Here is a 13809-nt window from a genome sequence, read left to right as displayed (position 1 = left end):
TGCTGGTACTGTGTAAGTAAACAATGAAACAGTAAGGCCTTCTATTTTCCTGATATTTTGGTAATGCTAAAGCTACCTGGATCTCCATTCACAGATAAGTTATTGGTCTTGGATTCTACATCTATAACCATATACACAAAACCACAGGTCCAGTCCTACAGTCTTTCCCCAAGCAAAACTTTCATGGAAATCAACAGGAGTTCTGCTCAACTGCAGAAAAAGTATAATAATGGCTAAGAGTAAAGACTGCAGGACTAAGTGCTATAATAAGCAAGAGCAATGCAATGAGTCATGGGGAGAATCTTTCATTCTGAATTTCCTTTGCTTGCACTGGCTGATGTGATAAAATTAGCAATGTGCAAACACAGGGTCCAGTTCTGTTCCCATTGAAGTCAATGGCAGGGGGGCCGATGGACTGCCTGTAGGAGTCAACTGAAAGCCTTCTATTAATTGCAGCGGGTGTTGGATCAGGCTTTTGCTTCCCAAGACCTTGAATGGCAGCAGATTTGACCTATGACTTTTTTGTGCTAATATATAACATGTAACATATCCCATAATTTACAACCACACCAAAAACATCTGAAGTCTAAAGGGAAGGTTTAGAAGTATATATTCAAAGTGGGAAACATAATAAAAATTAGGACAATACTTACCTTGATCAATAGTATTTAATTTTAATGAGATTTTGCAGTCATTTTCAAGTTGGCTAAATTTGGGACAAGAAATAGGAATTCTACTTTCTATTGTCAGTCTGTATTCTTTCCCATCTTCTGATATATTGAGTGACTCAGGATGCAGCTGGCATATAAAAAAGCACGCTAAGAATGCAAATATTTACTTGAGATTATCTTACTCTGTGAACTACAGTAATAACACAAAATTGCATTTTCTGTATAACTTTTGAAAAGTTAAAATACAATTTTTACAGCTGTATAAAACAAATATGTTGTCTATAAAGTTGTCTCCCAGTGAAAGCAAAATACTGAAGAAAACAAAACATAATATTTCTCTTAGAACCTGTCTCTGTAAACTAGCAATATAGATCCTTGTATACAGGGGTGAAAGTAATTTAAAGGACTTACCAGTACTCCGGAGTCCTGAGCAGGGGAGCGGGGCCTCAACCGGAAGAGGCGGGCCTTTAAATACCCCCGCCCTTTAAATCAAGATTTAAAGGCCCTAGGGCTCCGGCTGGGAGCCCTAAGGCCTTTAAATCACCCCTGGAGCTACCAGCTGCACAGGCAGCTGGGAGCCCCGGGGCGATTTAAAGGGCCCCAGACTCTGGCCACCACTTCCGCAGCGGAACTCCGGGCCCTTTAAATCACCGCGAGAGCCCTGCCGCTGCTACCCCAGGGCTCCAGCTGCGGGGCTCGGGTGGAGCTTTAAAGGGCCCGGGGGCTCCGGCCACTGCAGGAGCCCTGGGGCTTCGGGAGGGTGCTTTAAAGGGCCCGGGGCTCTCCACAGCGGCCGGAGCCCCTGGCTCTTTAAATCACCGCCGGAGCCCTGCCGCTGCTACCCTGGGGCTCCAGCAGTGAGGCTCGGGGGGCACTTTAAAGGGCCCGGGGGCTGCGGCTGCTGCGGGGAGCCCAGGGGGTGCTTTAAAGGGCCTGGGGCTCCCCGCAGCAGCTGGAGCCCCAGGCCCTTTAAAGCGCGGCTGGAGCCCTGCCACTGCTACCCTGGGCCTCCGGCAGTGGGGCCCTTTAAAGCGCCAGTGGTGCTTTAAAGGGCCCTTTAAAGCTCCAAGCCCTGCTGCTGGAGCCCCAGGGTAGCGGCGGCAGCACCCTGGCCGTGCTTTAAAAAGCCCGGGGCTCCTCCTGCTGTGGGGAGCCTGGGGCCCTTTAAAGCGCCAGCTGGGGGAAGCCGGTCTGGTCTGGCACGGTGTACTGGCTCTTGCCGGTATGCCATACCAGACCGTACTGGCTTACTTTCACCTCTGCTTGTATAGTACACATAAGAGAATATGGTTAGGGCTAATTTACAAAGAACGCTTAAATTGAGCTATCAATATAGGATCCAATTGTGCATGCAAAAATTGTGTGGAAAAGAAAATATGTTCACATTTCACAAAGCATACTGCAGAACTTAGTAGAACATGGGTCGTGATCCTGCCGAGATTTATGCATGTGCTTAACTTTATACACTGTGAGTAATCCCATTCACAGTGCATAAAGTTACGCATGTATATAAGTCTGTGCAGAATTGCGGCCTTGATTCCTAGCCAGTGGAACAGTCCCTAGGGGGCCATTCTAGCTGGCATCAGTGACTGCAGAGGCATAAAAGTAGTTTAGGAGGCAACTCTGCCTCCCCCACCTCCCATGGAACTTGAGCTCCGCACAGTTGAAGTTTGTTCCTTATTAGTTCACTATCAATCCATTCGGAGTGTCCAGGGGTCATACATTTTCTTGTTGCTTACTTGGTCCCACCTTCTCTTCATTTAGCATCTTTGGCAAGTGTGATTAGAATGAAAAAGCACAAAAGAAATAACAGCATTTGAAGTTGAGTTCTTTCATCATCTACTGATGCCAGAGTTTTTAATAGGCAAATAATCTTTTAGAATACTTGCAATATTGCTACAACTGTAATGAACAACAATAATTAGAAAAGCTTTTGTTGCAAGAGAGTAGAATATTGTTTCCCTTCCAAAATACCTTAATGCCAGCAAAAAATTCACTGCTCTCAACGGGTGGGCTTTGTATATCTGGTTTTTCCAAGAAAAAAGTAGAGCTGCTACAGAAGACCTGCAAACAAAGGTAAAACAGGAGTAACAGAACAACAGTTTTTTAAATGGCCATGTGGCCTATGTAGGATTGGTAATTTACCATGACTACTAAGCAACTGGCCTTCTGATTGGCTACTAATGCAATGTCACTACCGAACAGCCCAGGTAAAATGGTAGGGAAATGTTTTTACATCTTTTATTTTTTGGAGGGGGGTGCTGGAACAATTTACATAGTGGGGATGCTGAAAGCCATTGAACCAAATTGTATACCTTGTGTATGATGGAAACCACTTCAAGCCAGCAGCACCCCAGCACCCCTAGTTCCAGCACCTATGGGGGGGGGGCGAGGAGAGAGCATTAACCCTAATTTTAACATTGATGGGTAGAAAGCATCTTGTTTTTCAGGGATTAACCCCTCTGTTCTTATAAAAAGTACTGGGGGTTCTGAGGGCTTTATCCTGCTCCCACTGAAGTAACAGCATAACTTTAATTGGTTTTAATGATGCAGGACCAAGCCCTTAATGTTCATGAGTGGTCAAGTGTTTCACTTTACATCTAATCAAAAAGACAGATCCTCCAACAAAACACTGGCCTGACCACCATATTAGACCCGTGGTTTGTTACTAATTCAGGAGGAGAAGTGCTTCGTGCTGAATCACGAGCACCACTTGCTGCAGCAGCTAGACGTTATAGGCTCTTACCTCCATACCGATCCATCCCAAACTCACTTTATTTACAGGATTTTACAAACTCACAGTAGAAGGTAGCAAAGATGCAAGTTCAAGCTAACAGGGGCACAATGCACACTGTACATAGACTGATAGCCCCAAGACCATGATGGCCATAATCACTACTCAAGTACCCATGAGGTTTCTGCACTCAGATTGGCATCACTGATTATAAACAACAACTGGAGGCACAGGACTGCTGCCAAGAAAATCTGTATAGAAAGACGTTGGTACCCTGCCTTTAACATTTACTGTTGCCATCTGCTGAGCATATATGAAATGATAGGTTGGTAGATAAAATGGCCATTGAGGACAATAATATATTTACAAATATACAAAAATATTCTATTAAACGTACCCTGTCTCCGAGTCTGAGGTTTATGCCATCCAGTTCTAACAGTGAGAATGCCTGAACTGTTGTCTCTCGTCTCAGTTCTTCTTTGAAGTCTTCAGAAGCCAGCCTGGACCAAGTTACAATAAATCCCACTGAACTATTTGCAAGAGGAACATCAAAAGTACACCGTAAGTAGACACTGGCTTCAACCAACTCTGCCACAACTTCCAGTGAAGTAGGAGGTGGTGGTGATAGGGATGGAGATGATGAAGGAGACAGTCTACCTACCACAAAACAGAAAATGTACACATAAAAACAGAACAAAAACATAATTTGTGAATTTCATTCTGAGGAGAATCAATATTGGTTTATGTTGACTGAACTCAGATTGAGAAAGTTTAAATATCAGTTATAAAAGTAAGAATGTTTACTCTTTCCATATATAGACTTCTTTTGCAATTACATTTTACAAAGTCAGTGAAATAAAGAAATCTGGTGAGAATCACAATGAGAAAAAAAAATTCTTTTTGCTCGTTATTAAAATAAGAAAAGTCCTTTTTCAGATATTGATTATTCATAGACTGGAGGGAAGGGTGAAAGAATTAAAGACGACTTGATATTTTCTTTATAAGAACATTTGGATAGCAAAACTATCACAGCTTCTTCAAGAGAGGGGAGGGGAGGAAGGTAAAATGGAGTGAAATAAAAGGCAACAACAAAATCTTGCCAGAGAGCCAAAAGTAACAGGCAAAGCAATTCAACTGACTGAGAGGAACAACTACTTAGCCTGTAAACAAAACTAGGAATGGTCTAAGTGTAGTGGGACAGTTGCAGGCAGCAGAGTTTGCAAGAGAGTGGTGCTGTTGAGAGCCAGCATTTAGGTACGAAAGGAATCTGCAAATCAAAGTAACCTGTAAATCAACATTATTAACCATGATTATTACTTATTTAGTACTTGTGTATGGAGACATAATGTGACTCACATTTTACACAGCAATTACAATCTAAGGCCCAGCAACAGATCACCTGGAGAGATCTTAGGGCCCCGAGGATTTCCACTGAAAACATTGCCAGATGCACATGTGCAACTCCAGATTAATAAAAACATAAATATAATAGATTATGACTAAACAGAAATATTTACTGAGGGTACATCTATACTGGAACCCCCTCCACCTCCGCAAAGCAACGGAAAACCCTAAATATGTTGACAGTATTCCTTTCACGGATAGACGTTGAGATGTGCATTTGGTATAAGTGCCTGAAAAAGCACTAAAAGTTCAATTTTTATTATAAAACTATTAAACCTGAAAAATAAGTTTAATATTTTAAAGTTCCTTTCAGAATGTCTCAGACCCTGGGCTCCAACCCAAGTGGGAACACCTACACTGCTATTTTTAGACCTGTAGCGAGAGCTCTGTGAGCCCAAGACAGTTGACCCGGGCTCTGAGGCTCACCTCCATAGTTGTTTTGTTTTGCAGTGCAGACGTACCCTGAGATACAAGCTGTTTCTTACCTGATTACTAACGGTGCTGTTTTAATTTCTTCTAGGCGAAAGGACAAGACACTTCATTTACCAACAATAAATGTAAAAAATATAACAAAATCTTGAAATTATTAGGTCCTGGGTATAAAGAAAATCTTGAAAGTCAAGACAAAATACTTACTATTACAGACACCTTGAGTTTTCACTTCCCCAGGTTCACATCTTTGTGGTTTTGCTTCTGAAACAACAATAAAGAAGTTCCTTAAGTAGTATATCTATAAATAGATTAATTACATACCAGCTCTCTTAAAATATTGCTCCATGTTAAGTAATGATAAATATAATTAAAACACTAATTAAAGGCTAACTCTGGTATCTGCAAATAGATCAATCCTCACTATCAGGATCACATAGGACAGTGATGAGAATCCGTACAAAAACCTAAGATGGATATATCAAATAAACAGGTTGTGTCAAGGGGCGGGGCATGGAGCACCGACACTGCCCTCCCACACTGGCTAATACAGAGGCTGTTTTTCAGCATGTTCCCCTGGATTTTGGCTAGTGACTAACCAGGAGCTAAAGCACGCCCCGAATAGGGATGCTTTTCTGAATAAGAGCCTAAATGCTTTATGGATTAATTCAGACCTATGACTTAGCTGAATTCCATGTAAATTAATTTTGAACAATGATCTCTCCTACAGTGGCCTAAGAGATATAGTATTTGTGCAATTGCCATTATGCAATTTGTGCAATATGCAGCAAGAAAATCTCTCCTGACTCTTAACGAGTACAACAGCAGTGGTGCCTTGATTAAACATGAAAATACTTGGACATTTGGAAACATTTTAAAAAGCAGCTAGACACTCATAAGGTAAAAGAGAAAGACTGAGATCCAACCACACTGAAACACTCATGAGTTAGCAAGAATGGGGAGCAGATTATGCTATTCCATAATCCAATGATACAAAGTTTGTAGTTGTTTCTCATCTCATACTGGCAATCGCTTTTTGAAAACTGGCATTTTGCAGCTGTTAAATGCTAACGAGGAAACAGCAGACAAAGCAGGAAGAAAAGCACAAAAGTAAAAAGGACTTTGCTTGTATGCTTTCAGTTATTAGGAAGAGGCAGGTATTAGTAATGGGTGATTCGATCATTAGAAACATAGATAGCTGGGTTTGCGATGACCAGGAGAACCGCATGGTGACTTGCCTACCTGGAGTGAAGGTTGTGGATCTCTCGAGACATCTAGATAGACTTATGTGTAGTGCTGGGGAAGAGCCGGTGGTCATAGTAAATATAGGAATCAATGACATAGGGGGGAGGGATAGGAGAGAGGTCCTGGAGGCCAAAGTTAGGCTGCTAGGTAAGAGATTGAAGTCCAGGACCTCCATGGTAGCATTCTCTGAAATGCTTCCGGTTCCACGCACAGGGCCAGTTAGACAGGCAGAACTGCAGGGTCTCAATGCGTGGATGAGACGATGGTGTAGGGAGGAGGAGTTTAGATTTATTAGGAACTGGGGAAACTTTTGGGAAAGGGGGAGCCTATGCAGGAAGGATGGGCTCCATCTAAACCAAAATGGAACCAGATTGCTGGCACTTAAAATTAAAAAGGTCGTAGAGCAGTTTTTAAACTAAGGGCTGGAGGAAAGCCGACAGGTGTGGAGGAGCATGTGGTTCAGACAGAGACATCCCTTAGGGGACGATGGAGATTGTCTATGTCCTAGTAAGGAGGAGAATATAGAAGATGATAAAATACATGTAGGCTCCAATAAGAAACAGTCAAATGAAAAAAAGTCTCATTCAATTACATCATGTAATGGGAAACAGCTAAAAAGTGACAAGTTTTTAAAGTGCTTATACACCAATGCTAGAAGTCTAAATAATAAGATGGGTGAACTAGAGTGCCTAGTATTAAATGAGGACATTGATATAGTAGGCATCACAGAAACTTGATGGAATAAGTATAATCAATGGGACAAAGTAATACTAGGGTACAAAATATATTGGAAGGACAGAACAGGTTGTGCTGGTGGGGGTGTGGCACTACATGTGAAAGAAAGTGTAGAATGAAATGAAGTAAAAATCTTAAATGAACCCAACAGTACCATAGAATCTTTATGGATAGTAATTCCATGCTTCAATAATAAGAATATAGCACTAGGGATATATTACTGACCACCTGACCAGAATAGTGATAGTGACTGCAAAATGCTCAGGGAGATTAGAGAGGCTATTAAAATAAAAAACTCAATAATAATGGGGGATTTCAACTATCCCCATATTGACTGAGTACATATCACCTCAGGAAGGGATGCAGAGATAAAGTTTCTTGATATCGTAAATGACTGCTTCTTGGAGCAGCTAGTCCTGGAACGCACAAAAGGAGAGGCAATTCTTGATTTAGTCCTAAGTGGAGCACAGGATCAGGTCCAAGAGCTGGACCGCTTGGTAATAGTGACCATAATATAATTATATTTAACATCCCTGTGGTGGGGAAAACACCACAGCGGCCCAACACTGTAGCATTTAATTTCAGAAAGGGGACTACACAAAAATTAGGAGGTTAGTTAAACAGAAATTAAAAGGTACAACGCCAAAAGTGAAATCCCTGAAATCTGCATGGAAGCTTTTTAAAGACACCATAATAGAGGTTCAAATTAAATGTATACCCCAACTTAAAAAACATAGTAAAAGAACCAAAAAAAGAGCCACCATGGCTAAAAAACAAAGTAAAAGAAGCAGTGAGAGGCAAAAAGGCATCCTTTAAAAAGTGGAAGTTAAATCCTAGTGAGGAAAATAGAAAGGAGCATAAACTCTGGCAAATGAAATGTAAAAATATAATTAGGAAGGCCAAAAAAGAATTTGAAGAACAGCTAGCCAAACACTCAAAAAGTAATACCAAAAAATGTTTAAGTACATCAGAAGCAGGAAGCTTGCTAAACAACCAGTGGGACCACTGGACGATCGAGTTGCTAAAGGAGCATTCAAGAACGACAAGGCCATTGCGGAGAATCTAAATGAATTCTTTGCATCGGTCTTCACGGTTGAGGATGTGAGGGAGGTTCCCAAACCTGAGCCATTCTTTTTAGGTGACAAATCTGAGGAACTGTCCCAGATTGAGGTGTCATTAGAGGAGGTTTTGGAACAAATTGATAAACTAAATAGTAATAAGTCACCAGGACCAGATGTTCTGAAGGAACTCAAATGTGAACTTGCAGGACTACTAACTCAGCTTAAATCAGCTTCTGTACCAAATGACTGGAGGATAACCACAGGCCAGTAAGCCTGACTTCAGTACCGGGCAAACTGGTTGAAACTATAGTAAAGAACAAAATTGTCAGACACACAGATGAACATAATTTGTTGGAGAATAGCCAACATGGCTTTTGCAAAGGAAAATCATGCCTCACCAAACTACTACAATTCTTTGAGAGGGGTCAACAAGCACGGGGACAAGGGGGATCCAGTGGATATAGTATATTAGATTTTCAGAAAGCCTTTGACAAGGTCCCTCACCAAAGGGAGGCTATTAAGCAAAGTAAGTAGTCATGGAATAAAAGGGAAGGTCCTCTCATGGACTGATAACTGGTTAAAAGATAGGAAACAAAAGGTAGAAATAAATGGTCAGTTTTCAGAATGGAGAGAGGTAAATAATGGTGTCCCCCAGGGGTCTGTACTGGGTCCAGTCCTATTTAACCTATTCATAAATGATCTGGGAAAAGGGGTAAACAGTGAGGCGGTAAAATTTGCAGATGATACAAAACTACTCAAGATAGTTAAGTCCCAGGCAGACTGTGAATAGCTATAAAAGGATCTCTCAAAACTGGGTGACTGGGCAACAAAATGGCAGATGAAATTCAATGTTGATAAATGCAAAGTAATGCACATTGGAAAACATAATCCCAACTATACATATAAAATGATGGGGTCTAAATTAGCTGTTACCACTCAAGAAAGAGCGCTTGGAGTCACTGTGGAGAGATCTCTGAAAACATCCACGCAATGTGCAGCAGCAGTCAAAAAAGCAAACAGAATGCTGGGAATAATTAAGAAAGGGATAGATAATAGGACAGAAAATATCATGTTGCCTCTATATAAATCCATGGTACGACCACATCTTGAATACTGTGTGCAGATATGGTCGCCCACCTCAAAAAAGATATATTGGAATTGGAAAAGGTTCAGAAAAGGGCAACAAAAATGATTAGGGGTATGGAACGGCTTCCGTATGAGGAGAGATTAATAAGAGTGGGACTTTTCAGCTTGGAAAAGAGACAGCTAAGGGGATATATGATTGAGGTCTATAAAATCATGACTGGTGTAGAGAAAGTGGATACGGAAGTGTTGTTTACTACTTTTCATAACACAAGAACTAGGAGTCACCAAATGAAATTAATAGGCAGCAAGTTTAAAACAAATAAAGGAAGTATTTCTTCACACAATGCACAGTCAACCTGTGGAACTCCTTGCCGGAGGATGTTGTGAAGGCCAAGACCATAACTGGGTTCAAAAAAGAACTAGATAAATTCATGGAGGATAGGTCCACCAATGGCTATTAGCCAGGATGGGCAAGAATGGTGTCCCTAGCCTCTCTTTGCCAGAAGCTGGGAATGAGTGACAGGGGATGGATCACTTGATGATTACCTGTTCTGTTCATTCCCTCTGGGGCACCTGGCATTGGCCACTGTCAGAAAACAGGATACTGGGCTAGATGGACCTTTGGTCTGACAGTATGGCCGTTCTTATGTTCTTATGAAAATATGACAAAATTCAGTCCATGTCTACACAAGAGAGCACAGTGGCACAAGAGTACCGATGCAGCTGCACCGCTGTAAGATCTCCCATTTAGCCACTCTATAGTGATGGGAGAGAGCTCTCCCATCGATGTAATTAAACCACCCCCCACAAGCAGCAGTAGCTATGTCAGCGGGAAACGCTCTTCCGCTGACATAGCACTGTCCACACTGGCTCTTCTGTCGGTGTAACTTACAGCACTCAGGGTGTTTTTTCACACCTCTGTGCAGCATAATTTATATGACAAAAGTGCTAGTGTTGACATAGCCCCAGTAAAGCTGCAGAAAGAAGTTCTTGGCTTCAAAACGTGCTTCAGGCTCAGAGCACCCATGCAGCTACCCTTTGCCAGGTACTGCTGTTACTCTCCTATATCAGATTAATAGTGGGAGTTTGAGGCCCATGAAATCCACTGACCAGATCTCTAACTGGTGTCTCACATGCTCTCTCTCCTTTTGTTAGTAGAAGAAACTTTTCTGTTAGCAGAGTCATCAGATGTAAATGGAACTTTTCTAATCTATTACGTCATGTCATGAGGTACACTCTCTACTAGGGTGCCTTCTCCTGACGGCTTGGAAATTAGCTCCTTCCAGATCCAACCTCACCTTCCGTTGTTTGCCAGCAGCACCTCTCTCCCTCTCTCTGACTCGGGTGCTCCCTCTTCATAGCTTGCCCCTCCAACAAAGTCACGATGTGTTTTCCCCCATGCAGGGTATCAAAGTCCCAAAGGACAAACCATCCCAGGCAGTCTCCAAATCCACTGCCCTCAGTGGCTGTCAGGGGAACCCAGACCTGTCCTCTACTCCTGGTTCCAGCTTAGGGACCTGCTAATCAGCAGCCAATATCTGCAAGATCTCACCTTGCTGCCATTTCGCTAAAGCCTTTTCCTACTCTGCCTCTCTCAAGCTTCTGCTTCATCACACTTCAGGGTAACCCTTCCTTCATGGCCTGGATACCCAGGGTTCCTATTCTCCCCCTAGGTTTTCTTCCTTCCCTCACCTATGTCCAGAGAATGGCTATAGACTCCCTCACTGCAGCCCTTTTCTGCTGCCATCTTCTTGGCTTTATACTAGGCTCATCTGTTCCTTTTCTGCTGGGCTCCATCAGCAATCCAGGGTTACTTAGGCCATCTAATTTCCCTCAGTTGTGACCTATACACTTAACTGGCCCCTTCTCAGCCTCATTAACCCTTCCTAGGCTAGTGTGGTGTGAATACCGCATCACAAGTTGTTTATAAAATAATGTGATTTAGTGCATTAGCAGATCTGTATTAATTAAAATAATATATAAGGCAGCGGTTCTCAGCCTGTGACCCGCATACGGCCCAATTAACAGACAGCTGCAGCCCAGCTGTGTGCAAAACAAATTTCAAAATTTGCCACTCTGGTCTGGCAGGGGGCGGGGCTGGCGTCTTGCAGCCTGCACCAGCGTTCCTGCCAGCAGGGGGCTGGTGGGTGCCGCAGTGGGGCAGAGGGCTAGAGAGTGGGTCTGTGGGTAGGTTTGTGTGTGTGCGGGCTCTGGGAACTAGGGGTTTGCCCCAGGTTTTAGGTGGGGCTCTGCTCCTGGCCCCGCTTCTCGTGTGCTGACTGCCGGCCCCGCTGGGCACTCCGCTCCTGGCTCGGTGGTGGGGATCCCGGCTGCTACCCAGCCTTGCAGAGGGGGGTCCAGTTCCGGCTCCTGCCCGGCCCCACACAGCAGGATTTGGGGTCCGGCTGCCTGGCCTGTACCAAGGGCTCTACTCCTGGCCCCGCTCTGAAGAGGGGCTCTGGGCATAGGGGACTGTGGGTGGTCTTTAGGGTGGGGGGGGGTGGTTCTCAATCTGCGGCTCACAATTAACAGGTTGAGAACCACTGCTATAAGGTAAAATATCTGTACATTTCCATACATGATAGAGTAGACTACTCTGATAATGCAGTACATTAGCACAAATTCCTAAATTCTAAGAGTTTGATTGGTGAGATTTTTCCCTAGTTATCCAAAATCACTTGAATCAGAGTTTTTGTGAAGATGACATTAAAGACCAAATTTTCAAAGTGGCCTTAACCCAGCCTTTAAATTTGCATCTGCAAAAAGACTGTATAAAATTGATAGTACAAATATAGGTCCCAATTTAAGCACATGTTTAAGTGCTTTCCTGAATCAGGACCAGGGGCGGCTCTACCAATTTTGCCACCCCAAGCAGTTGCCGCCAAATTGCCACCACCGCAACAGCAGTGGAGCTGCCACCGAATTGCCACCGCGGGACACGGACTGACACCCCATTCTGAATGCCGCCCCAAGAACCTGCTTGGAAAGCTGGTGCCTGGAGCCGGCCCTGATCAGAACCCTCTAGCCCATGTGATGGGGCGCTGTACCGGCATAGGGATCTGTGCTAGAAAATCTAATTGCAGAATAAGGATCCTAGCAGACATTTGATCATTTGGGACTAGCTGCAATTCCCTTGGGAACACCAGGTGGTCTTTACAGGCACTCTACAAAGATATTTTTCCAGTTCTTTTACACCCCATTTATACAAATACATTTTTATTTGTTGGTGTTTCCAACTTTAATTTTTTTTTAATAAAATGTGCATACTCTTCAGAAAGAAAAGTTTAGTTATAGCAAGACAAAAAAGGTATTTTACTAGTGGATCAAACCACTAATAACTGATATATGCAAAGTTGAATTTCTTGTGTTTTTAAATACCCAATAACTCAACAAAATATATTCATACATATAATTTTATCTCACCATGATATCTCAACAAATTATTGATCTACACTATCAATACTACAAGTAAAGGCTACGGGAAAAATTCTAAATGTATGTTTTCACTCAATATGATGCCAAATCAAGCAAGGAACAACACATTAAAATAATGAATGCTATATCAAAAAAATGAGTAAGAGATATTTACTAACACACACAGATTTTGTAGAATGATAAGATGTGCTTCCTCACCTTCTGCACAATACCCCATACATCCTTGGGTGGGTTGTAGCAAATAAACAAAGAATTCTCCACAGTTCCTCACACTGACAGGGATTCGGAAAAGGCAGCAGTCTTTTGTAGTGCTGAAGAAAAACTGCCACGTTGCACAAGCTGTTAATTGTTTGATCTCACCAGGTAGAGGCATGGATTCTGACTCCATCAGAGATAACCAGACAGGGGCTTGCGTTCCACAGTGATTCATCTTTAGCACGGAAAAAAGCAGTTTAAAATAGTTAATACAGTACCAAGCTGCTCTAGTGTTTAATGCAAGGTTCATATGCTTTTAACTATTTTACTGCACCAGCTTTTAGTAAATGGGGAATTCATCTCCACATGGGAAATGTGTGTGGTGTTTTTTCATAGTTGAATGCAAATACACAATATGCACAAATATTGGGCAAGTCACTTAATCACTCTGTCCCTCAGTTCCCCATCTTTAAAATGGGGGTAATAGTGCTTCCCTACCTCACAGCAGTCTTGTTAGGACAAATTCATTACTGTTAAGAGACACTCTTATATTACGGTGATGAGCGCCATAGAGAAGCCTATACATATATTTTAAGCCCTGCTGTATTTATCTAACTAATGATTCTACTGGGCATAAATTGCTTTTCTCACCTGTGGGTCCACACAGGTTTCACTCTTGTCAGTCCTACTGCTTAATATACATGTAAGGCTGTTAGGGCAGATTGTGAGATGCTGTGGGCTGCCATACCACACATATGAAGAAGAACCCCTGTGTTCTACATCTGCTCATCAACAGCAGATGACATAATTCCTG

At 42.6% G+C, this 13809-nt stretch overlaps 1 protein-coding gene across 1 annotated transcript in view; it reads right to left on the bottom strand.

Annotated features, from left to right (window-relative positions):
• VWDE (von Willebrand factor D and EGF domains) overlaps positions 1–13809 on the bottom strand; it is a 62055-nt gene that overhangs the window by 41698 nt on the left and 6548 nt on the right. The window contains exons 2-6 of the mRNA XM_074945843.1: positions 12999–13230; positions 5446–5502; positions 3803–4062; positions 2646–2735; positions 654–798 (exon numbers count right to left, since the gene is read on the bottom strand). Coding sequence (XP_074801944.1) covers positions 654–798; positions 2646–2735; positions 3803–4062; positions 5446–5502; positions 12999–13230 — 784 coding nt within the window. The remainder of the gene's footprint in view (positions 1–653; positions 799–2645; positions 2736–3802; positions 4063–5445; positions 5503–12998; positions 13231–13809) is intronic.

Source organism: Natator depressus, chromosome 2 (genome assembly GCF_965152275.1).
Source record: "Natator depressus isolate rNatDep1 chromosome 2, rNatDep2.hap1, whole genome shotgun sequence".
In the NCBI taxonomy this organism is placed as follows: Eukaryota; Metazoa; Chordata; order Testudines; family Cheloniidae; genus Natator; species Natator depressus.
This window is presented reverse-complemented; position numbering and strand designations above follow the sequence as displayed.